At 66.8% G+C, this 25,036-nt stretch overlaps 1 protein-coding gene across 8 annotated transcripts in view; it reads right to left on the bottom strand.

The window, feature by feature from the left end:
* The window catches only part of RXRA (retinoid X receptor alpha), a 95,350-nt gene that overhangs the window by 15,189 nt on the left and 55,125 nt on the right, over positions 1-25,036 (bottom strand). For 5 of the 8 annotated variants that reach the window (XM_060153928.1, XM_060153921.1, XM_060153924.1 and 2 more), the window contains 3 exons: positions 10,688-10,953; positions 4,949-5,099; positions 4,342-4,521 (listed from right to left, as the gene is read on the bottom strand). In XM_060153928.1, coding sequence (XP_060009911.1) covers positions 4,342-4,521; positions 4,949-5,099; positions 10,688-10,953 — 597 coding nt within the window. Of the gene's footprint in view, positions 1-4,341; positions 4,522-4,948; positions 5,100-5,746; positions 5,886-10,687; positions 10,954-25,036 lie in introns of those variants that run through there. The other 3 variants (XM_060153926.1, XM_060153927.1, XM_060153925.1) reach the window with 2 other exon arrangements.

Genomic DNA, 25,036 nt, shown 5'->3' with positions numbered 1-25,036 from the left:
CAGGAAAGCCCCCGGGGCCGACCCTCCCCCAGCAGCCGAGCACGCGCCTGGGAGGGGCACTCAACGCCCAGCATAAGCGGGGTCCCCGGCGTCAGGAGACAGCTGGTGCCGGACGTCCTGGGGAGCAGCAGCCCACAGCCAGGGTGGGACCCCCGTCCCGTGACCTGCACAGTGCCCACTGCCGCCCTCCGGCTCCTGGGGCCGGGCAGGAAGCCGCGAGGTGGGAGGGGTGTCTGGGCGGGGTGGGGGTGGGGGGACCACAGGCCTGCCACCTCCTTTGCTTTGGCACCGCCGGCGGCTGGGCCCTTCCTCCATCCCCTGTATGGCCCCCGGGGCAGGCAGGGCTGCACTTCTCCAAGGGCTCTGGCCCGGCGGCCTCTTCTCAAGGCTGGCAGGGCATGTCCCTGTCAGAGGTCACAGGGCGAGTTATGTCCCTCGAGCTCGGAGGACACATCCCTCCTTCCCTCAGGGGGCTCAACCCAGGACAAGACGCCTGCACACAAGAATGATCACGTGCAACATACACGGGCACGCACATGGGTTCACACGCTTGCACACACGCTGCGGCCCCCACTCTGACCCCGCCAGGCGCGGGGCTGGCACCCGCCACGTTCCCCCCAACAGGCCCTTCGGGGAGCCTGCCGACACCCCCATGCACCGCGCGGAAACTGAGGCTCGGAGAGGCAAGGCCACGCGCCCCACCCGCACAGGGAGGCGGGGGAACCGGCGGGGGCCTCTCCGCAGCCGCTGCGGGGCCACGTCCGCTGGCGTACACGCATCGGGCACTGCCGCTTCCCCACCCCAGGCCCTCGGAGGCAGGGGATGGGGCGCAGGAAGGAAACGGGGAGAGGCCTTCCTCAGAGAGGAAGAAGGAAGCAGAGGCGGGGCAGCGGGTGACCCTCCAGCCTGCTGCTGTCAGGTCCCCCCCCTTCAGACGGGAGCACAGGCAGGCCCCCGAGCCCTGCAGCGGCACGCGCAGCGGACAGGCCCGGGCTCAGCCTGGGGAGGGCTGGCCCGCGGGGCAACTCCCACCTGGGCCCCACCAACCCCGGAATGCTGCGGAACGAGCCCCCAGGGGCTGCGTGTGTGCGCACGCCCCTGCCGTTGCCCGACACGAGAGGCCGTGGGCCTGCCGCGTCCCTCCTTACCAGCGCGGGGGCAGGGTGCCTGTCGGCCCTCCCTGCGGTCGGCCGGTCCAGGGGCCAGCCCCAAGCCTGTGCCCCACCTGCCCCAGGGGTGTGATCAAAGCCTCTCCCAGGGGTCGTGCGGCACTGAGGCCGGTCAGCATGGCCGCCCGCGTGGGGCTGGCGCCCAGGAGGGCTCAGGCCGGCCCTGGGGGCGGACAAGCCACATCCTGTGTGCTCCCAGCCAAGGCTGGGGTGGCACTCCAGGCCCCCGTCCCCCTGGGCCCCACTGGGCCCCAACTCATGCTGCCACCAGCCCTGCCACCGCCAGGGAGCCCTCCTGGCGGGGGTCGCCCGAGGACAGCAGAGAGGAAGGAGGCTGCCTCAGGACCGAGCCCCCTGCAGGGCCGGCACTGAGGCTGCGCCGGGGCCACCGGTCACTCCTCCCGAGAGCGAGGCAGTGGGCCGGGCCCCGCAGGCGACGGGAAGCACGACGGGCGCTGCCACCCACGCCAGGACAGAGCCTCCTCCCGTGGCCCCAGGGCTCGCGGGCCGCACGGCGGCGGTGAGGAGAGTTTTACATCGTGTTGGGAGCAGGAGAGGGCGGTGTAGGAGGATCCTGACCGCCTGCTTGTGACTTATAAATCCAGCAGGAGGCAAGGGGGTGCGGGGGGTCCTGATGGGATCCGGTATTTATCTAATGGCCCATAAATCAGGTCTGCCTCAGGATCTCGCCCAGCGCTCCACATTTATGCACCAGACGAGAGACGGGCGGCGCGGCTCCGGCCCAGGCAGACGGGAGCAGCCTGGCCCCGCCAGTGCGGCCCTGAGACCTCCGCGAGCGCCCATCCCCCCTGCACCCCATTTCTCCACCCGGGAGGTGTGGGAACAGCGTCACAGCACCACGGCTGTTGACGTGTGTGCGACAAGGACAGAGCCCCCAGAGAGGCTCCGCACACGGCAGGCGCTCCTACAGCCCCCGGTGAGCACAGGGGAGGGGTCGGACCCGGTGCCCCCCCAGCCCCGGGCCTGCAGCTCCACTGGGACAGGAGAGGGGTGTCATCCACTCTCCCCCAGGCCTTGGGGGAGCAGGCAGCTGGGGTCTGCCCCAGGCTGACCTTAGGAGGGGGTCAGCATTTCCGGGAAAGCCCTGGGGACCCGTGGACGGTCACCCCCTGGGGCCCCACAGTGCCACATCCACTGAGTTTCTCGGCCTCGGCGTGCGCTGACCCCGGCAGCTGGGCACGGGGTCTGCCAAACACTCTTCCACTCTTCTGGTGTCAGCTGGACATCTGCCCACCCAAGCCTTGCCTGACGTCCACGGCTGGGCCAGGGGCCCACTCTGGGCTCCCACAGTGCCCTGGGCTTCCCCCAAGGCAGCACTGATCACACCTGGGGGGCCCTGCCTGGCTGTCCGACGGTCGCTGTGAACGGACGGATGCCCATGGCTCGCTGCTGTGTGCCCAGCGCCCGGCGTGGTACCAGGCGCCCGGGGTGGCCAGCTCAGCAGGAGAGTGACCTCACTCGACACCGTGGTGCCCGCAGGGAGCCCCGAGCCGCAGCTGCACGTCGGGGCCCCACCTCCCCTCAGCACACTGGTACCTCCCCTCTGGCCAGGCCCCACATCTGGATGCAGACTGATCTGCTGCCCACCACACGCTTGCCCCCCGCCCAAGTTTCCATCCTTCAAGAACCACGCTGCACTCACCACCTCCAGGAAGTCTACCCTGACTACAAAGGGTGGCCAGAGGAACCGGGGCTGGGCACAGGCCTCCCCCAGCCAGGCACATGCTTCCTCTGCCCTCCTGATGGTCTAAAGGAATAGCTCTGCACTGGAAGCCAGAGGCCCAGGCTCCAGCCCGACATGTGACCTTGGACAAGCCCTGGACTCTCTGGGCCTCAGCTTCTCCACCCACACAAAGAAGGGTGGGCCAAGGTCTCCATGGAACACGTACCCTGATCAGGAAGGCCTGGAGCCCAGGCCGGCCCCTCGCTCACGCTGAAGCCCAGGAGGCGCCCCGCCCCTCACCAGCGGCTACCACCGAGCCCCATCACATCACTGCAATGCACAGGCAGCCTCGCGGCCTCAAGGAGCAAATCCTGCAGGACCACACGGCCCAGCTGAGGTTTCGGTTTCTCAGCAAGAACAAGTGGGGCTGAAGAGAGAAACAAGTGAAAGGAGATGAAAACTGCAGTCCCCACGAGAGAGGAGTCCTCGGTGGTGAGACGCCAGCCCGAGACCCCGACAGGAGCCGGTGGGAAGGAGGTAGAAAATCACAAGCCACGCGTGGACCATGGGAGCAGCCGCAGCAGAGAAGGGATCCCAGACAGCACCTCCTAAACCTGCGAGGCCCCAGGCGCGGGACGCTCAAGCAGAGACGCAGACCAAACCGAGAGAAGCCACCCAGAATACAGGAGCCGCCGAACCTGCGCTGGGGAAACCGAGGCCCACGGACGGCCAAGGGCCACGAGGAGCCACCCCGGGCTCGGGCCCAGGTCTGGCTGGACAGCTTGACAAGCTCAGCGACCTCAGGGGAGCGGCCTTCCGCGCTACACGCCCCATCCGCCCCTAATAAACGTCACAACCCAAGGCCGAGAGACCCGCAGCCCGAGTCCCTCTGCTTGGGAGGACCTGGGGTCGCCAGGCACCCCGGCCAGATCTGCAGGAGGAAGCACAGCCCAGGACCAGCTGGCGTCCAGCAGGCTTGGGAACGTCCCGATGGTCTCTGGAGTTCCCTGCCCCACCCCCGGCCCGGGTCTCCTCGACCGGCCCCTACTGCAGCGGGAACGAGGCTCCAGGACCCGCGCGCACGCCCTCCCGGGCTCGCTCATTCAGCGCCCGCATCTCCCACCCCCAGCCTTGGCTCCCGCTGCTTCTGCCTCTGCCTCTCCCAGAGCCCAGGCACTCGGCCGGGCCCACCGTGACCTTGAAGAGGCTCTGATCAATGTCTGTCCCCAGCGGGGCTGGGAGCCGCCAGCAGGCAGGACCGAGAGTGTCTCTTCCGTAATCCCAGAGCCTAGCACACGGCAGGTACTCGGGAAAGAGCCGGTGAGTGAGCTCACAGCCCCCGGAGAGGTGCTGCCAACAGAGCAGCAGCCGCCGCCTCTGGAGGGAGTGAGCACCCCGTCATCAGAGGTATGCAAAGGAGGTCCGCGCAACCGCCAAGTCCAGAGCCACCCCTGTGCTCCGAGAGGGGAGAGGGCCAGCACCGCCTACCTTCGCGTTTCATGCCCATGGCCAGGCACTTCTGGTAGCGGCAGTACTGGCACCGGTTCCGCTGCCGCTTGTCAATCAGGCAGTCTTTGTTGTCCCGGCAGGTGTAGGTCAGGTCCTTGCGCACCGTCCGCTTGAAGAAGCCCTTGCAGCCCTCGCAGCTGTACACCCCATAGTGCTTGCCTGCAGGTGGGGCGGCCGTGAGCAGCCTGCGGCCAACTGGCAGAAGGGGCTCGTCCCACTGGGGTAAGGGAGCCAGCCTGGGAGCGCAGCAGGGCTGCATCCCGGCCCCGCCCAAGACCCGGACCCCGGGGTCCTCGCCGTCTCCGCGTCTGAGATGGCGGCCCGAGGAGGTCGGCCGTCCTGCCCCCGGGGCTGCCGGGCTCGGAAGTGGGACGCGAAGGGCCCTTCACCCGGGGCACAGCCCTGCTGCCCCCACGCCATCGTCACCACCACAGCTGCCTCGTCTCTGGAAGCCTCAAAGCCACGCTGCCGCTTACCACCTCCCGGACGTGGACACGCTAGAAGGTCCTGGGTGCGCGGCTCGGAGCTCCGAGCAGCCCCCTGTTGGCCGGGGCCCTGCCGTCCCCACTGTGCCCTCGCGGCCTACCTGAGGAGCGGTCCCCGCAGATAGCACAGATGTGCTTGGTGAAGGACGCCATGTTCCCCGAGGGGTGGGCCGGGACTTTGAGGACGCCGTTGAGGCCCAGCGGGGGCTTGATGTCCTCGCTGCTGCTGACGGGGTTCATGGGCGAGTTGAGCTGAGGGGGGGGAAGCCGGGGTCAGCCCTGGCAGGCTGCTGCGAGGCACCTGCTGCTGGGCCAGGAAGGTGCTGCCACACACCCCCTTTACTGAGAGACAAACAGGCTCAGAGAGGGGCCCTGCCCACCCCAAGCCACGCAGAGTGGCAGGGCCCAGCCCCGCTGAGCGCAGGCGGGATGCCGGGCACCACTTCCTCAACCAGGCCGGAGGAGCCCGTCCTGCCCTCAGGGCCCGACCCTCCCGCAGGACCCCAGGCTCGAAGGAGGACCCGCAAGGCCCCTGCTCACACCCTCTGCCCCTCGCCCACCTAAATAAGAACCGCCTGCCATTCCTGGGCGCTCCCCCGACAGGACAGCGAGAGCGCTGGGACCCTCCGGTGAGGCAGGCGCTTTGGGGACTCCCAACCCATAGATGGGCACTGAAGCCTGGTCCCAGCAAGGAGGGAGGAGATCCAGGGTCCACCAGCAGGCCACGCTGCCCCGGCCTCGGCAGGCAGGGTAGGGGTCTTGGATCGTGTGACCCAAGAAGAGAGGGAGGAGACAACATCCCTTACACACACACACACACACACACACACACACACACACACCCCTCCATCCCTCCCGCCATCCTGACACTGCTCCAGGAAGAAGGGTGGGAAACTCACCAGTCACCCTGGCAACAGCTGCTGCGGCTGCAATGACACAGCAGTTTTGGTTCCGCTGCGCCCACCCCAGCTCTCCCATCAGCGCCAAGGGCCCCGAGGTGCTTCCCGCCGCATCCTGCGCGCCAGCCGGTCCCCACAGGCGCCAGGACGCCAGCTGGGCGGCCCCCCAGCACCCCGACTTCTGCAAACCCCTGACAAAGGCGGAAGTCAGGTCCTACGATGTCTCTGGATGGACTGCAGCTGCCATGCTGCCCCCCGGTCGCCCCAAGCTGGGCCCCTCCTGCACAAGGGAACCTCACCCCCTTCCTTCCCTGCGGCCCCAATCCCCTACTCCCATCCCCCTTTCTCACGGGATGGGAAGAGCCGGGTGCTCAAAGCACAAACCATCCCAAAGGCTGTTTCACACCAGCCCCAGCGCCTGCAGGGATTCTTCCAGCCCTGGACAGGTCTGGATTCTTCTGCTCAGGTGGGCTGTGGTTCTATCAGGTCACTTAACCCCACGGGACTCGCGGGGGGCTGCAAGGAGGCCGGGAGGCCAGCCCCGGCCACCTGGGGCTGTCAAGATGCAGGAGGTGGGGCGAGAGAGCGTCCAGAGGACCCCACTGCACCCAAGAACACGTACCCCACACCTCCAACCACCCCCGCAGGACCTGCAGGCTTCAGGAGCACCTCCCAGATGAGCCTCAACTAAGCAAGGGCGCCTACTGTTTGCTAAGGGCCACCGTGCACGGCATCTGTCACGTGGAAAGCCCCTAGCGAGCAGGGAGAGCTGCCCTCCCCTTTCCAGAGTGGACACGGAGGTTCAGGGAGGTCAGGGGACCAGCAGAGAGCCCACGGGTGCTAAGTGGCCGAGCAGGTGTGAGCTCAGGCCCCTGGGAGCCACAAGCGCTGAGGGACTCCCCGCACACGGCAGAAGGGACAACCAGGGCCCCAGGGAACGGGCCGGCCCAGAGCCGCTCGGTGATCCCATCCACCAGACCATCCGCTGAGCAACCAGCCAGGCGCCCGAGGCCCCGAGGAACGCGCCCTGCCCAGCCTGCAGAGCTCGCCCACGGCCGTAGGCGGGACGGCCACAGCTTGTCGCGGGATTCTGCCTCCTCTATTCCCTGTGTGACTGCAGGGAAATCATCTCATCGCTCTGGGCCTGACGCTCCTCGCGTAGAAACTGGAGAAGACTGAGTGCCTCCATCCCAGGGCTGCCGCCGGGATGACGGGGCGACTCGCGGGCAGCAGAGCTCCTGAAGCCGGCCTGGGGCGCAGCAGCCCCTGCGTTAGCACTCGGGCTTCCGGGGGCCGCCGCTGGGCCAGCTGGGCCGCGGACAATGGAAGGCGGCGTCCCAGGCAGAGGCCCCCCCACCCCCGGAGCAGACGTCTGGAGGTGGGGAAACCAAAGGACTGTTGGGAAAAGGGCGGGAAATCCGTGCGGCCAGGAGTGGAGGGTCAGCTGCAGGGGCCGGGGGCAGGCCTTGAGGGGCCACCGGGCGCGTGGGAGCAGCGGGCGCAGGCTGGAGGCTGGCATGAGGCCTCTCTCGGGCTGCGGGAGCCCGGCCGCGACTCCACGCGGCTCTGGATCCGCTAGGCGGCACTGAGGAGAGGAGCTCGGGCGTGTCCTCTTTCTGTGGTTGCTCAAACCATGCCGGGTGGGTAGGGGCCACCTGTCCTCTCTCCCAGGCCCCCACGTGCAGGCCCTTGGGCCCGGCGCCCGCCCTAAGGAAACAGGCAGGCCGCAGCACCAGGGAAGCAGCTGCAGGCAGGATGGATGGAGCCGTCAGTCGCGGTCAGTGTCACGGCCAAGCTGGCTCCCAGGCCACACGCTGAGGGCATCCCTGCCCTCCCGGGCTCAGGCTTCCTTCCCGGGGGCACAGCTGTCAGCCCAGAGGCTCTGGGGAGCCCTAGGAGACCCTGCACGTGTGTGAAGATGTCGGCTGGTTGTAGCCCCGTCCTCACCCCGGGCCTGGGGCCTCCACTTCCCTTCTCTGCCTCAACTGGTGGGTCCTGGCACGGCTGCCATGGCAAGGCTGAGGGGGACAGGGGTCGCCCTTCTCCCTCCCTAGCCCCAAGCTGGTGGGCCTTGGACTGGTTCACAGCCCCCAGGACAGAGCGCGGGGTGCCTTGTTCTGCCAGACACGCACACCCACCCACCGTGGGCTCAAAGCCCCCCCCACACCTATGGGGGACGGCTCCCCTCCTGCACTCCGTCCCGTGTCCTAGGAGACCCGGGGCACCAACAGCCCCTTCTGGAGGCCAAAGACTCCCTGGCGTGCCCAGGATGGGGGTCCCATCCCATTTCCCCTTTCACATCCTTGGCAGGTGTCTCAGTTCCCGCGGAACCTACGGGACTTACTGAAATAACCACCCGGCTCCATCAGGGCCCCCCAGGCCTCCTCGCCGCCCCTCTCTTCCACGCCCACCGTGCCCTTCCTTCCCGGCCCATCACCCACGGTCAGGACGGGGTGGCAGGCCCTTGGCCCCGCTGGCCTCCGTCTGCCCGTCAAGGCAGGTGGCGAACGCCACGAAGCGCACGTGGCCTGCCGGACGCCCCATCACAGAGGCCTCCCAGCCACGGTGCCCACGGCGAGGACAGGCAGGGGCCACGCAGGCCCTGCTCCAGGGAGGCTCGCCAGGCTGGTGAGGCCAGGAGACTGAGGCGCCCACACGTGCCAGGCCCTGTGGGCGGGCTCCGGGATGTGGTGGGGAATGCTCCCTGGGCTGATGGAGCCCCCGAACCCGGGGAGAGAGGCGGGGCAACTCGGCAACGGCACCTGAGGTCCAGCCTGGCCCTGCCCAGACCCACCCCCGCGCCGTTTCCATTTCCCTGCAGGGTGGGGTCGAGGAGGAGGCCCTCCCTGACAGCAGAAGTCAGAAAGCCTCACTGGTTCCGGCCCTGTGACTTTGCGGTTGTGGTTTTGAGGCAGGGTGTGGGGGCATGTCCCCCTCGAGCTCCACCCACACTTCCATGAATCTGGGGAACCCCAGGTTTCCAAGACAAACTGCTGAAGCCTAGAAGCTGAACTCAGGGCCCAGGGAAGGAGTTACGGGGGCAAGGGTGGAGGTAGGGGTCGGGGGGACTGAGGCCGCGCACGGGGCTCAGACCACGGCTAAACCAACTGCGGCCTGATCGACCTACGGAGGAACAGGCGGACGGCCGACCAGAAGGGCAGCCGCGAACGTCTGGGACACACGGGGTTTGTTCCCCACCCTCCCCCCCCCAAGCTCCACTCCTGCCCTCATCCCCTCATCAGCCTCACGGGCCCTGCGGCCCCTCGCTCACAAGCAACCTGCATCCAACAGGCACCCACCGTGTGCCAGGAGCCTGGCTGTGAGCAGAGAACAACAGAGAACAGGGTGCACGTGGCCCCAAACCGCCGCTCGCCAGCACCGCCCACCCTTGCCCCCAGACAGGCTACCAGTGCCTGGAGGCACCAGGCTCCCTCAAGGTTTGGGGGGCATCACTGCCACCCTCGGGCCCTGCCCCCGCACAGCCCTTGCTCCAGACTCCACACCCAGGCTCCCGCCGAACGCGTGCCCGCGGGGCCAGCAAGGAGCCTCCCGGGGCCCTCCCTGGGAGCCAGCAGGTGCCGCCTCTGTCCTGGTTCCCAGGGGACAGGGTGCAGGCCCAGCCCTCGTGTGCCCTCCCGTCGAGCAGCATCGTCAGGGTGTGGCGGCCATACGCTCACAAGGGCACGGCCGGGCCCAGGAAGGCAGCCAAGACCCCCGTGCCAACACCTCCGGCCTTCTGCCTGCTTCTGGTGACAGGTGACATGAGGGGCCACCTGAGGCCCGAGCTCCTCTGCACCTGTCCTCCAGGCACAAAGGGGCTGATGAGGTGGCCCTGGAAGAGCCAGCCAGGTGCTCCACGACCAGCTCTGGACAGGCCCAGCCGATGGAGCGGGGGAGGGCTGTCCTGCAGGCGGCGTGGCTCCGTGGGCAGCAGGGAGCCCACGGGACACGCGGACACGACTAGCTGTGCAGCTCTGGGCCGTGGAGCCTGCGCCCGAGTCCCTCTCTGGCCGCTGTCCTGCAGCCCCGTGGAAACAGCTCCCAGAGCCTCCCCCACGGAGCCCTCCTCTAAGCGGGCCTCCCTCTACGGGGATGAGAGCTGGACCCAGACTTGAACGACGCTCAGAGCAAAGGGGGCCCCACCAACGTCCAAAAGGACAGTTTGAGCCCCAGAAAGAGGGAAGACCCCTGGGATTCAGCAGATCTCCTAGGCGTCCAGTGAGAAATCCACCAGGAAACCCCCAGAGCCAGGAGAGGAGGTGCCTAGCAGGGGTCCTGGGCACTCAGGACAGCTCTGCAGGGGTTCAGACGAGAAGCGCCCAGGGGAGGGTGGACCAGGCCTCGGGGGTCCCCACGGCAAGAACTGGCTGAGTCAGGCCCACCAGGTGCCGGCAGCTTCCTGATCTGGACCCAACCCCGAAAGCCAGGCTGTTCAGAGGAGCATCTGGGCAAACACGACCACAGAGACCACCAAGCCCGGCAGATGAGCCTCAGGCCTGGCACCCCCGAGGAGGCAGCGTCTGCCCGAGCCTGGGGGTCGGGGCAGGGAGCACCGAGACACCCCGTGTGGGGAAGGGTCCGGGCCTGGGCACAAGAAGGGCAGGCCAGGGGATGACGGGGCTCCAGGTAGGCGGCTTCAGCCTGAGGACCTAGGAGTCCCCACCCTACAGAGCTCTGAGTCCTAGAGGCAGGTCCCCCCCGCACTGGAGGGGGCCTCGCTGGGATAGAGGGCCGGCGAGGAAGCTTGGTCACTGACCCCCGAGGGCCACGGGCACAGGAGTCAGCCAGACCTGAGCTCAAACCCAGGCGAAAGCTGCCTCTCTGACACTGTTTCCAGAGCGGAAAGGGAGAAGCGACAGCACCTGCCTCCCAGGGTCCACAGGACTACGCGGGTAAAGCCAGGCCCCGTCCCTCTGGTCCAGGCCCCGCCCCCGCACTTACCTGGGGGCTGCCGGTGCCGAAGCCCAGGGTGGGTGTGGTGGGCACGGACATGGAGTGGGGGCCCATGGGGGAGCTGATGACCGAGAAGGGCGGGCCCATGCCGTTGATGGGGGAGCTCAGGGTGCTGATGGGCGAGTGCAGCTGTCCCGGGGAGCCGAGCGAGGAGCCGATGCCGGGCCCCAGGGAGGGGTGCAGCGAGGGGGCGGCCATGGAGCCGCGCCCCGTGGGGGAGTTGAGGGAAGAGGAGTTCACCTGCGTGGAGAAGTCTGTAAGACAAGAAGCCACAGGAGGCCAGTCAGGAATCCACACCTGCGGGGTACAGCCTGGCCCGCTACCCCCTCAGGCCACAGCTACCAGGCCGTGGAAGGGCAAGGGACCCCCACTGCAACCCTACGGCTCCCCAGCAACACGAGGCCAGTCCAGCCATGCCCAGAGCTCCCCTCCAAGGCACCAGCCCCACCTGGACCAACTTTAAGGCTCAGGCTGGGCCCCAGGCAGATGCAGGAGAAGCAGGCTGACAGCTGCTCTCAGATGCCTGTCTGGGCAGGGAGGCCAGATGGCTGCCCCTGGAACCCTCAGCACCCCAGGCCTGTCCACCTGGAACGCCTGGTGGCCGGGAGTTGCCAGCCCCTCTGCCCATCTACTCAGGGGGTCAAGGTGAAAGTCTGGGGATGATAAAAATAATGAAGGCTGACACTTTCGGAACACCCACTAAGTAGCAGAAACAGTGCATGTCCTCAGCAGAGGTGAACGCACGGAGTTAGGAGGTACACGGCGGTCCTATTATCCCATTTTACAGATGGGGAATTGAGGCCCTGTGTTCCTACCGCTGCCCACGGCAGGGCAGGCCCAGCACACAGCCTGGGCCTGCTCAGGTACCCCAGCGGCGGTGGCCAAGACAACAGGCCCCCAGGCCCCTCTACCTCATGGGGCCCCGAAGAATACAGCTTCCTGTGTGCCCAGGCCTGGTGGCGTGCGGCCTGAGGCAGGGGAGCTTCCAGGCAGGCCTGGTGGAGGGGGCCCAGGTGTGCACCAGGCCTGCAGACGGGCAACCCACAGAGGCTGCGGCAGTGAGAGGCCGGGACCTCCCACACACCAGCCTTTCATGCCAGGGATTTCAAAGCCCCCCAGGCACTAATTGGGCCTCCCCTTCCTACCCTGAGGGCTCAACGAGAAGCTTCCCCAGGAAGGAGGCTCTCCGGGTGAATCCACTGCCCTGGGGCCTGAGCAGACAGTGGGGAACTCAGAGAGGCCCAAACAAGGCAGCATGAGTCAGAGCTGCAGGCCACAGCTAGTCCAGTCCGGCCTCTGGCAGGGTGGCCTGAGCAAGCCACGCCCCCTCGGTGGGCCTCAGCCTTCCCATCTGCAAAATGGTCTCTCGGGCCCTTCCCGCCAGGCCTGCAGTGATCACACATGCTTCTGAGAAGTCGAGCGGGCCACGGGTGTGATCGGGCGGCCCCCGTCCACGTACCCCCAAGTCGGGGGACGTGCCCTGCTTGCACCAGCAATAGCCGCAGGAGAACTTCGCCTGCCTGAACCTCGGAGCGGCCGTGCCCCGAGCGGTCCCTGAGCGCCAGGCTTGGGGCAGGAAGAAGCCTTGTTTGTTTGTGCATCGCCCCCGAGTCCTCTCACCCACTTTGGTCACCGGTGCAAACTGAGTCTCGGGGACAGGCTGCAGGACACCGCTACCAACCGTCAGGGCCAGGCAGACCCGACCCCGGCCAGAGCTGAGCTTCCTCCAGGGCCTTGTGAACTTGTCCACGGAGGTGCTGGGCAGTGGCCAGCCCGTGGGGTGGGGTGGTCCCCGCAGGAACATGGGAGGCTCTGCCAACCCTGGGGACCCCCTTCTCTGGGAGCACTTACCCATTTCCATCCTGTAACCCCCAGCCTGCTGGGCACCTCCTCCCTTGCCTGCCCTCTGAGGGAGGAGGGGCACGGGAAGGGGGCCTGGAATTCCCAGCCAGGGAGTGCGGGCCTGCCTGCCACTGCACCAGCAAAAGAGCCTCATCTGATCCGTCTGAAACCGTTGCCATTCACAGAACTGGGAGTAAACCATTTCACTGAACTTGAAAATAAGAGCTTCAAATTCCAGAACCAGATGGCGGCACCTATTGGCAGAGATGGGTACTGCAAGCCAGCCCTATTAGCCATTAAGCTCCCTGCACCCACAAGGTCTGGCTGCACATCCTTGACCTCACTGATCGCTTGCGACCCTGTCCACCCACCTGTGACAGACAAGGAAACAGGCACAGGGAAGGTGCAAAAGTTACCCAGGCACACGCCCCCAAACCTGCAGCTGCCCCTAGGCCGAGCAGCCACGGTTCTTTCTACCAAGCCCCTGGGACAACTGGAATGCCCATTTCACCTGGCCCTTGACCACCCCTGCATGAGGAACCCTGAGCCAGCTGGTCCCTGTCCAAGCCCACCCTGCAGGATGCAGGCTAGCGCTGGCCCCTCCCCTTTACTCAGTCCCGAGAAGCACGCCTCCGACTTCAGGCGGGGAGGGCAAGGGAAGCAAGATGGACGTTACAACATCTGTTTTGCAGACACCTCCACCGGAGAGCACGGGGGGCAACTCCTGGGGCTCCCGATCGGACAGGGGTCCCAACCCCAGCAGCGCGTCCAGAAGCCTGAGGGCCTGGCCACTCTAGGGGAGCAGCCCACTCTTCTCCCCAGCCTCTGGGAACGAGATGGGGGTCTGGGGCCAAGAGGGAGACAGCACTCCGGGATTCTCACAGCTTCCTCACCTCCACCCGCTGCCCGGAAATCTTGGGGGAACTGGGGGGCTCTGAATGGGAGAAGAGGACGGGGTGGGGGACTTCTCAGGGGCTGCTCTCCTTAAGGGGCAGAGTGCAGCCGGGAGCGCCATGGGGCCCAGAGCCTGTCGGGGCCTCTGCTGCGGGCCGGCCACACCTGCGGGGTGTGGGGAGCCGGGCTTCCCGTTCACACAGCTGCAGAAGAGGCTCCCCAGGTCCACGCTGGGCCTACGCGGCCTGAGCTGTTTGCTTGTTTGTTTGTTTGTTGCTCCCTGGCAGGAAGGGGTGGGAGCGGCAAGAGAAAGCTTTGGCCGGAAGGAAGGAGGGAGGGAAGTAGCTACCAGGCTGCACCCCAAAAGCTTCTGCAGCCCCTCAAATCTGGGAACCGTGAGGAGGGCAACAACGAGATGGAGGGAAACTGGGCAAGACAGGAGGGGCCGGGTACAGGGGGGCGGGGGGCCTCCGGTAAAAACGGGGGGCCAGGGGAAGGGGCACCAGCCTCCAGCCTCTGCGTGTGGCCCGTCTCCCAAATGCAAAGGTCGGGGCCCGGTTCCTGAGCCCAGCCCCCATCCTCTGAGCCCCAGGGTCACGTGTACAGCAACTGCTCCAAACCAGGGACTGTGAGCCCCTGGGAGGGGCCACCCCGGCCAAGATCCACCTCAACGACCCCCACTCTGGGCCCTTCCTGTTGACACAGAACCCCCACAGCAGACACTTTCCCGGAGCCTGGGTGACAACGGGCAGGGGGTATTTTCTGGAGTCCTCTGGAGTCTGGCCGGGAAGGGAACGTTAGGAGGAAAAGGGAAAAATGCCTAAACACCCCCTGCTCGCAGAGAGGCCCCGCCCTGCCCTCCACGTGCACGCAGGCTCTGCCTTTTCCGGGCCACTATCTGTCCCCACCCACTGATAAACAGTAGGTTTAGCGATAAGGCGCTATTCTTGAAGCCATACTTTGGACTCGCAGGGGACTTGTCACCAGCGGTCACCACACGTTTATCTGATCCTGGGCTGCGGGACACCAGGCTCAGGCCCAGACCCCACCCTGGGAGCTGCTGACACCCAGCTCTCCCCACCCAAGGGGGCACACGGGGCCTCGGAGGGAGGGGCAAAACCCAACTGCCGACTCCTCCCCGCCCCCCACCGCCGCCCAAGAACCCGGGCCTCGCCAGGCCTGAACCCAGCACCTCACACCGCTTTACACCCTCCATGCCCCTGGGGACCAGCAGTAATCCGTGAGACTCAGGACTCCAGGGAAGGAGACCATGGCCCGGGACCTCACAGGGACCTCCAACAAGAGACAGGCCCCCGTCCAGGCAGGAGGACATCCCAGCAGCCCCAACACAGGCAAAGGGACTTCAAAGAGCTGCCAGATTCAGTTCAGGAAGGCTTGCGTGGAAGAGGTGATGGACAGATCTCTCCCTTGGCACAAAAAGCGTTTCAGGCCATAAAACTGACTCTAAAATGCAAATACCTGGAGTCCAGATAGGGAAGCCATGGAGCAGAGATGGAATGCCCTGGAATGCTCGGCGCCCAGAGCAGGAGAGCAGTAACCCCCTGGGCCCCCAGAGTATATGGGTGTGAAAAGTTACATTCAGTAAAGTTAAAATAAAGAATGTTCTCATGGTAACTGACAAGGGCACAGGCTGCTCCTCGATAGTGAGTTCCCCGTCGCAGCTGTATGCAAGCAGAAACTACAGCCACCACTCAGGAGTGGCCAACCAGGTGGGCCCTGAGGTCCCTCTGAGAGAGGGAAGGGACATTCCCCGCCCCCCCACCCCCCGCCAACAGTCCTGAACTGCACGGGCTCCCTCCAGAATGCCCACCAGGACCCTCCTGCCCCCCCGCCCCACCCCGGAACCCCCAGCAGGAAGCGGGGGAACCCCCACCAACTCCTTTCTGGTCTCTGCCAGACAGCCTGGGAAGGCGGGGGAGGTGGCAGGAAATACCAACCCCGCTGAGGCTGCCCGGCTGGGGCGGGGGTGAGCCCCTGGACCTCCAGCCCCTCTTCGGGAGCCAGGGAACCCCCGACTCTCAGAAAGGGGAGCTCAGGGCTCCTCCGCGGCCCTTCTGAACCTACAGGGCCGATCAGGGCAGGGTCCGGGCGGGCCACAGACTGGGGTCGAGGGCCCAGCCAAGCAGGAAGCCCAGCGGAGGGAGGGGAGGGACAGGCAGTCCAACCGAAGGAGCACGGGAAGGAGTCCCGTGGGGCTGGAGTGAGCGGGGACTTCAGAGGGGGCCGTGCAGCACAGCACGGAGGTGGGAGAGGGGGCCAGGAGGGGAGAGGGGCACAAAGGGGGGAGGGGAGCCCCGAGGGCGCCAGCACCCTACCCTGACAAGAATGAGCCCAAATCCGCCCCCCCCCCACTGCCCCGAACCAAAACCCCACCACGGGGTGCTGGAGGGCCCTCGGGAGCTTCCTGGGACGCCCGCCTCCAGACCCCACCTTCCGGAAGGACTGCTTCCCCTGCCGCCCAGGGGAGGGAGAAGTGGCAGCCCACTGGGGACTGTGGTGGGGCCGTGGCGGTCGGGGTTTGGGGGAAGCTCGGGGTGGTTGGTGCAGGGGAGGGGTGGGGCAGGAGGCGTCCACAGGCTCCACGGGGTGAGGGGCCTTCAGGAACTGCGGCGGCAGGGGGTGGGGGACAGACGTGCCCCCGACAGGGGTGTGCCGGCCCTGGTGGGGAAACGCCCGCCACTCAGGTTCCCCTTCTGTAACATGGGTACGCCGACAGCAGAGGCTGCTGTGACAGCCCACAGGAGTGGGCCCCACGAGCCCCTGCAGGGTAGGGTTCCAGCGCAGGCCCTGGGCCTGCCGAGGGTGGACCTACACCTCCAACCCCAGGGGGCGTGGCCAGCTCGCCGCCTCCGGCCCAGTGTCAGTTTACAGCTCAGGTGGCCTAGCCTGAAATTTCAGCTCCTCTGGGGTCACCCTGCCCTTTCCCCAACGAATGTCCCCAGCCCCAAATCTCAGCCCCCGCTGAGGAGGACACAGGTCAGCTCAGCCCTTACACGTGATCAGGAGAAACTCCCGCCTGCCTCCGGCTCTCCCCAAGAGCCTGGGACCTCAGAACAGGGTCAGATAGGGAGCCCACCGGGCAGGCAGCCTCAGGGGCCCCTACAGAGAGGCCCCCAACGGGCCAGGAGGGACCCAGGCCCAGCAATCCGTCGGCCTGCAGGGACCATTACTCAGGTCCCAGCTCCACACCAGAGCCCAGGGTGGCGCAGACCTGCCCAGACCCCAGGGGAGAGAGGAGGAGGGGCAGGGCGAACCAAGGCATGCACCTCCTTCACCCCGCCCCCCACCGCTCACAGATGCCCACTGGTCACCCGACAGGGGCTCCACCCCCTCCCCAGGCCGCATGGACAGCAGCAGCTGGCCTCTCCCAAGTACTGCTTCCTGGCACCGCCCTACCCAGCCCTCCGTGACACAGGCGGGGATGCCGGAGGGGAAGGGGGCAGGAGGGGGCAGGCCGAGTGGACGCCGAGGAACGGGCAGGACACTGCTGGGTGAGGGACAGGCCCCACGTCTCCAGCAACCTCAGGGCTGTTCGGGAGCCCAGAGTGACTGGGGGCTGCAGGCCCGGTGGGCAGAGGCTCCGCCACCACCATCACCACCACCTGAGGGACCCCTTGCCCTGCTCCCTGCACAGACAAGAGGCTGAGGCCCTAAGAGGCGGGTGGTGACGCTGAATGGCTTTTACCACAAGTGACAAACGGACGATGTCTCGGGCTCTGATGGCCGTCCTGAGCCGGCCAGGGCTGGCGAGGGGCGGAAGGAGGAACGGGCAGTGGCGGCAGCCGCCCTCACCCAGCACACTCGTACAGCCTGGGGGCACCGTGACCGGGCCGCTGTCAGGGAAGTGGGGAGCACAGCCGGGAGGAAAGGGGGGGGCAGGAGGGGCTCCGTGTGACCAGCCAGCCAGTGCCTGGGCCTGAAAGGTCCAGGAGAGAGCTGAGGGGTAATGGTGCCAAGGCACTGGGGCGCTAGCGCCAGGGTCTTTGCAGGAGGCTGCCCCCCCCACGCCCACCCTCCAGAAGCTCACGGTCTAAGAGGGCTGCGGCCACAGCCCTCACACCAGGCCCAGCTCGAGGGTCAACCAACGTGTCTCCACCACTTTCCCCCGATTCCTGCGGTGGGCGCTACCACCACCCACCGGGCCAGTGGCACTTGGGCAGATGTCCGAGGGGGGCGCTACCTGGCGGTACCCTAGGCGCTGAGCGGCACCTGGGGTAGCACTGCTCCAACCACCACGGTACAGAGGAGGGATCTGAGTCCCAGAGCTGCGTCCACTACCTAACTGTCCACAGCTTACGGAAACACGCTCGGGGAGAGGGGCTTGGGGGGTGCAGGGAACACCCTGGCCGGACCCCCGGGAGGTTGGGGCCGGACTCCTCCGGCCCAGCTCCCTGGCTGCGTCACGCCCCTCTTCGCCAGGCCACGCGGCGCACGCCCGGTGCTACGGGAAGAAGCCACTCGCAGCTTCAGGGTGACGGGGACCAGGGCCTGCTGCTGGGACACCTCCCTCCTGGCTCCATCCTGCACCCTACACGAACGCCCCGAAGGCTGGCTCGGGAAAGGTCAACGCCCCACCTTCCCCGCCCCCTTCCCCATGACTGTAGGGCCTCCGGGACCTCGGGGCACGGCCGGTTTTTCAGGAGAAGCCAGGTGGCCACAGGCAGAGCCAGTCCCTGGCAGTCCTGTCCCCAGAGGCCTTGGGAAGCTTGGGGGCTGGGGGTTGTTCACGGTCAGGACTGGCAATGACAGCTGTGCCAACGTGACTCTGAGACCCAACCCAGCGCCGGGCTGCCACTCGGGTGCCGCTCCTCCAGCCAGCCAGCAGGGTGACCACCTCAGGGTGCAGGCCACAGAGCCACCACCTGGGACCCCCAAACAGGAGGCCGGTCCTTCTAGGAGAACTCCAAGGCATCTGAATTTACGGGGAGGTTCCCCCACTCTCCCCGCCCCAGAGACGGCTGCGGGACAAGCATTCACTAGCCTCCATGACTGGACCACCCACCCAACCCAGGGCCCCAGAGGTGCGAGAGGCCGGCCCAGCCGGCGCCAAGGAAGGAGTCGGGAGGACACGGTGGACAGGCAGTGCCCGGCTCAGCCCCACCCAGCAACACTCCCTCCAGCTGGTTCCGGAAAGGAGCCCCCCCGCAGGAGGGCTGCCGGGTGGAGGCCGCACAGGGCCACCCTCCCAGAAAGATGCCAAGGGACAGAGAGAGAGTCCCCAGAGCTGCTTCCAACCCCGTGGCCGGAGGCCCTCGGCAGGCCAGCCTGCACCCCTGAGGGGCCGTCCCCTCCCCCGGGCATGGCAGGGAGATGACCCCGATCTACCGCCGGACCACTGGGCCATGCCTCCTGTTCAGTGGCCTAACGCGGGCTGCCCGGGGGAGAGGCTGGGGAGGGGCAGCAGCCGACCCCCAGGCCTGCTGGAATCCCCAGGGGGGCAGCACAGGCACAGAAAGGGGGGGGACAAGAGGGACGGGGCCACAGAGCCGCTGGGACTGCGGCCTCTGCAAGATGGAGATCCCCGAACCCACGGCGTGCTGGCGGCCCCGCGGCTTGGGAGCCCCCCCCCCGCCCTGACCCCGCAATGAAATCAGAGCCTCCAGAACACGGCGCTAGAGTCTAACAAGCCACACGCCCTGTGTGGCTGCCCCGAGCCGGCGTTGATCACAGGGCCTCCGAAAAGCCTGGGGACGTGGGCCTGGCTCCGTCCCACCTGCAGAGGAGGAAGGGGCTCAGGGAGGGAGGGGCACTCCCCAAGCCGGAGCCGGAGTCAGCGGCCGGGGACCAGGACCCAGCTCTCCACCCTGATGCTCCCAACACACTTCACTCTCACGCAGAGCCCCCGCAGCCAGCCTGGGTGGCCGGCAGAGCTCCAGGCCCGACCCGGTGCTAGCAGGCACGCCCACCGTGGGGTCGAAGGGCACGGGGAGCTGGGAGCACGCTCACCTCTCCGGGGCCGGGCAGGGGCTCCCGGGTGCCGCAGCCTCCTGTCCAGGCAGCACCCCTGAACCGTCCCCAGCACCTCCAGGGCGCCGGCCCAGATGGCGGGTGGGGGGGCGCGGAGAGGGGGGGAAATTCCTGATGAAACCCCGCCTGCTCGACGGCAGCCTGGTGGTGGGGGGCCCCGAGCCCGCGGGCTGGCTGAGGCAGTTTCTCTTCAACAGGAAAAGAATGACGCTTGTTTCATTTTGAGCCGTGTCGCTCCGGCTGGCTCAGGGGCCCGCGGCCGGCTCTGTCATGGAACGCCTGTGCTTTCCACCCCCACTACAGCTGTTTTTCTCTCTAACTTTCTCGCAGCCCCTGCCGGCGTCGGGAACATGTTTGCAGACACTCAGGCCCAAGTTCGCCGGCGTCCCATCCACCTGTGCTGGCGTCGGGGGGCTCCGTGCCAGGTGGCCAACCTGTCCCAGTAGTGTGGCGCGGTCAGGGAGAGATCAGGGCCTGCCTCCTCTGGGCCCGGTGTGGGCTGGCCTCTCCCGGGGCGTCCCCAATCCTCCCACTGCCCTCCGAGCATCGCCACTTCTCGGACGTGGGCACAGATGCTTGGCACCTCCAGCGTGTGGTGGCCCAGGGCTGCACAATAGGTGGGGCCGGGCCAAGCCGGAGACCCTGGAGGGCAGAGCGCCAGCCCAGCTCCCGAGCGGCTCACGCACGGCAGGCTCTCGGAGACCCCCGCTGCTGCGTGCCGAGAGCCCGGCCCCTCAGCGTCCTGCCCTGAGCAGAGGCTGACCCACACCGCGCTGACTCAGCCAGGTCGCCAGGCTGGTGCCGTCGTGGGCGGAGGCACAGATGGCAGGGGCTCTGCAGCCAGCAGACAGGACCTCACCCATGAGACAGACCGAGAACGGGACATCCGCCTGCTGGAGCGGGGCTTCCCCATCTCGGCCGCAGGAGGGGTACCTCCCACTCGGACCAGCACAGCAGCCCCAATCCCACCGCTCCTGCAGCAGGGCCTGCAGCCTAGCCGGCTCTCCCCTGCTCTGGAAAGGCCCCCTCCCTCAAAGGGCAGCCTCCGGGGGCGGGGCGGGGGAACCAGCCTCTGAACCCCCTTGGGCTGTGTCGCCACTGTGCGGATTCAGCTGGGGGCCCACGGGGCTGGCAGGATTGGTTCCCAAGCTGAGATGCGACTCTGCCACCCCTTGGGGACCTGCTGTGAGACAGGGTCTACCCTTCACCCCCGCCCCCAGGCCCCCAGCAAGTGCAGGGACAGGAGAGTGGGTTCGACTCTGCACCAGGAAACGGAGGCCCAGGAGGCCCTAGAACCTCCACCTCCATCCTCACAAAGCACTGAACCGCGTCCCCAGATCTCCGACCTAAGGCCTCATTCCTGACACACCTTGCCGGGGCGGAGCGGCCAGGAGGTTGAGAACCTTCTCATCCCACAACAGGCGCTTTTCAGGGGCTGCTGCGGCAGCAGACCCCGCAGACGCGAGGGTGGCCGTGTAACAGGCAGCGTCCGTGCCCCGTGACCCCCTGCCCTGAGAACCCAGATGGGCCTCAGCAAGCACCCACGGCAGCACCCAGCCCGGCCACCCAGCCCACAGGGCCTCCAGGCAGGAAGGGGATGGACAGACTGACAGGTGGAAAGTCTCTCCCTGGGCCCGGATGACCGTGACCTCCGTCCGCACAGCACCGCCCCCCGGGAGTGACCCACCAGCCCCTTCGTACAGACGAGAGCCTCAAGTGGCCAAGCTCAGATCTGGCGGTGGCCAGGACACAGCCACTGGCTCTGCGTGCCCTTCCCATGGCCGCCCCCTGCGCTGGTCACTTGGCAGTATGGCCACTGTCCACTCAGTCACCACCAGAACCTTCCATGGCTCCCCACCACAGGCCCCAAACTCCAAAGCCCGCCCCCCACCTTGTTCCGGCCACCTGGGGCCGGGGCCTCTGCCCTTGCACCGCCGCCTCAGTGCCCCTTCCGGGCCCTCTCGGCTTCACCAACAACCACAAGCAACCCCCGGGGGGGCCAAGGTCAGGGTCAATGCGGGGAGGGAATCTGGGAAAGTATGTTTCCACTGCCGGCTCCTGCCCTTGGGAATATATCTGCCGACAGCTTCCAGCAACTGTGAACCACGTGCGGTTTTGAACACAGGATGGGGGCTGGGGGCCGCCCACCGCGCGGCCAGCCAGGTGACCGACACGCGCTCCCAGCGGCAGGGCCGTGTTGAGGGGCCCCAGTGACCAGACCTGTGCCCAGGGGTGCTGGAGCTCGGTGAGGCCCAGCTTGGAGGGATGGGGCAACACCAAGGCCTAGGGGGACACACCAGGCAGGCAGCAGCCTCCAGCTCTCAGGGCTGCCGGAGGGAGGGGGGAGCCCCTCAGCACCTGACAAGGAGAAGCGGGGACCCGGAACCATGCCTTCCACAGCTCCAAACCCACCCCGATTCCCCAAACCCACGCGCAGTCCACAGAGCTGCCTGGGAAGCAGGGCTCAGTCCCTCCTGGGAACATACAGCCCGCTGGACACCTGGGGAGCCCTTAGCACCTGGCCCCGCGAGGGAGCAGCTGTCGCCTGCATCGTCAGAGGGAGGACAGTGAAGTACCACCTCACTCTGTCAGAGGCCTTGAGTGCAACACCCACGCCTACCCAGACCCAGGAGGGCTGCAGATCCAGGCACAGGAAGACCCCAGATACCAAGAAAGCCAAATGCACTCGAAACAGCAACTCCAGAAACTAAAAGACTTCGCGCGTTTGGCTCAAGGAGACGCCCTTGCTCAGAGCCTATTGACTCAATGTCACCCACTACGCTAACATGCCTCTTTGGATGATTTCCCAGAGAAGGAACGACCGGAAAAAGCGAAAAGTGGTAGCAAGAGATGCTACAGGTGGGAGACAATGGGAAAAAAAGAAAAAATCAAGCCACTATCCGCCAGCCAAGTAGGTGCATGTTCCACGCAGAGAAACCCCAAAATACCCTGCTCTCATCTCCTGTGTGTGGCCAGAATAACGGTCCCGATCCCCTGCAGGGAGACGGGCAGATGCGCGGCAGGACTCAGAACGCCCAGCCCGGCCACCAGATGCCCACGATGACCCCTCGTCACGCTCCCATGGGTTGCAACCACCAAAACGCGCCCCTCGTACACATACGCAGCTTCCGGCTGAGAACCCTGGAAAGAAGTCAGCACGCTCCCCACTCTCTCTACGAGCACAGAGCCTGGCCTAACAGCCCGGGATGTTTTCTGTATGAACGTAATTTTAGATGATTTTAAATGTCCTGTCACGCCAAGAGACGAACTGACCCGGAAAATTCTCTTTCCTGCGCTCAGTTTACAGACAAGGAAACCAAAACCAAGGGCTGAAGAGGCCTGTGCAGGGCCCCGTGTGTGGGGGTGCTCAGTCCTTGCCCTCGAGGAAGAGCTGCCGGAGGGGTGTGAACGCAGACCCCCCACTGACACCTCCGGAACAGGAAGGCACCGCCCCCGGTACACGTGCCACAGAGCTCTTTGCTGCAGGAGGACAGGGCCGGGGAGGAACCTCGGGCTCAGAGACTCAGACCTGGCGTGAGCCTTCGCGGTCACTCAGGGAGGATGGGAGACACCGAGCCCAGAGAGGCCCAGGGCCGGCCCCGGGACACGAGCACACCCTGAGTGCCCGTCCCTGAAATCCTGACCGAGCAGAACGTGGGCAAGGCTTGTACGGGGCAAGGTAGGGTGGGCAGCCCCCCAGTCAAGACGGCCCAGCGCCCCCGGCTGCAGTGTCCTCTCGTTTTGGGTCCCAACTCCAACACCAAGTGGTTCCCGGAGACGGCCCAGTGCAGCCTCGCCGGGCGTCCACACCTTCCACACGGCGTGAGGGAGGCCGGGTCACGGCCCCACCCAGGGAGAGGCAGGCGAGGCACCCGAGACGTGGGGTCTGAACATTCACAAATCACAAAAGGCCTTTCAAACGCCCGGAAGAGCCAGGTGGTCCCGGCTCCCACCCCGAAGGCCACATCTTGCTGGAGGCCCTCCCCTGAACCTCCGCGTGGCCCTGGGAAAATAACTTCACGTCTCTGGGCCTCAGCTTCCCCCAGAACCTGGGCACAGGGGAGCACGTCCTCCTAGGGGCGTCGGTGAAGGTCAGTGAGTGACCCACACGAGCCCCGGCACAGGGTGAGCGTGAAGAAATGGAGCTCCTGGTAACCCAACGAAGGGAAGCGGCCCGTGAGCTGGGCCAGCATGATGCGGGAGACCGGGACCCGCTGGGATGCCAGCCTCTGGTCTCCCCGCAGGCCTCGTCCCTGACAAACCCCTCACCACAGGAGCCGGAGTCAAGACCCAGGGGCGAGCCGCGTCCAGGGCCATCTGTCCATCCCGGGCCGACTCCGGGCAGCCCAAGCCCCGTGTGGCCTCATCGCAGGGTGCCTGTGGCTCCCAGAGCAGACGTTTCCCACACCAGACCCAGGAGGATGGGCCAGGTCCACCGCACCCTCCGACCAGACAAGTCCCCGCCATCCCCAGCCTCAGTTTCCTCATCTGAAAAGCCAGACCCCAAGAGGCCCTCCAGGGAGCCTCAAGGCAAGGAGAGGAAAAGAGCCAGCCCCTTTCCCTTCCCCACCCAAAAACCCGTTGGCCCAGACACCCAGGGCAGGCCAGAGCCCAGCAGCCCCGGCCTCGGGCCGGGGGCAAGAATCGGGACACCGACCAGATGCGCCGAGCACGGCCGGGCACCTCTCGTGCGCTGGGCAGCCGTGACTGGCCCTAGACAGGCACACTCTGTGCAGACACCCAGCACCGGCCCGGCTCTCCCCACCTGTCCCCCGCATCCCCCCGCCCCGGCACAGTCACCACAAGCACTGCACCCTACAGACGAGACACAGGCACCTCCCAGGCCATACCGCCCCCAGCGCCCCCCAAGCCCAGCCCTCACCTGCCGGCCACCTGGGGTCGCCCGCCCGCCAGGCCAGGCCACCTCCCGAAAGAGAGGCCAGAAGGTACAGCCTCATGGCCACAGGTACGCCCACCACGGGGGCGGCCCCATCAGCCCCCGGCCCGCCGGCTCAGGGTCCCACGGCCTCTGGCGATGCCGCACGGTGGACGAGCAAAGCAGCAGAAGCCGGCGAGGAAGGAGGCCCGGGAGGGCCAGCGTCTCCGCCAGGCAGCTGGGAATCCGCCGGAACTGCTGAGTTCCCCTTTCCCAGGGCCGCCCGGCCCACCACCCTCACCCAGACACCTGTGACCACAGGCGGCTCCCGCTGGCCGAAGCCAAGTGCTTCTCAGAGGAGAACAGGGACCCCAGCCTCGTTTCCTCCACCTGAGAGCAGTCTCAGCCTTCAGACGACGCGGCGCATGGGACCCTCGCCCAGCCAGGGGCCCAGAAGAGGGAGAGGGCAAGGCCCAGACCGGAGTTCAAATCCACTCCTCCGCTGCCAGCTGCCTGGCCGTGGGCAAGTCAGGACGCCTGGCCGAGCCCACTTCCCCAGCTGCAGGCTGGCGTGAGGGCGCGGGGATGGGGCACGACGGCTCCCCGACGCGCTGCCAGCCGGCTCACCCAGGCACGCTCATTCGCCCAGATGTGCGGGCCTGGCGGGGGGGCGGGGGGGCGTGGGCTGGAAGAAGCCCAAGCAGCACTCGTGGGGGCCACAGACCCCCGCCCACCCT

This window comes from Lagenorhynchus albirostris, chromosome 7, assembly GCF_949774975.1.
Source record: "Lagenorhynchus albirostris chromosome 7, mLagAlb1.1, whole genome shotgun sequence".
Classification (NCBI taxonomy): Eukaryota; Metazoa; Chordata; class Mammalia; order Artiodactyla; family Delphinidae; genus Lagenorhynchus; species Lagenorhynchus albirostris.
This window is presented reverse-complemented; position numbering and strand designations above follow the sequence as displayed.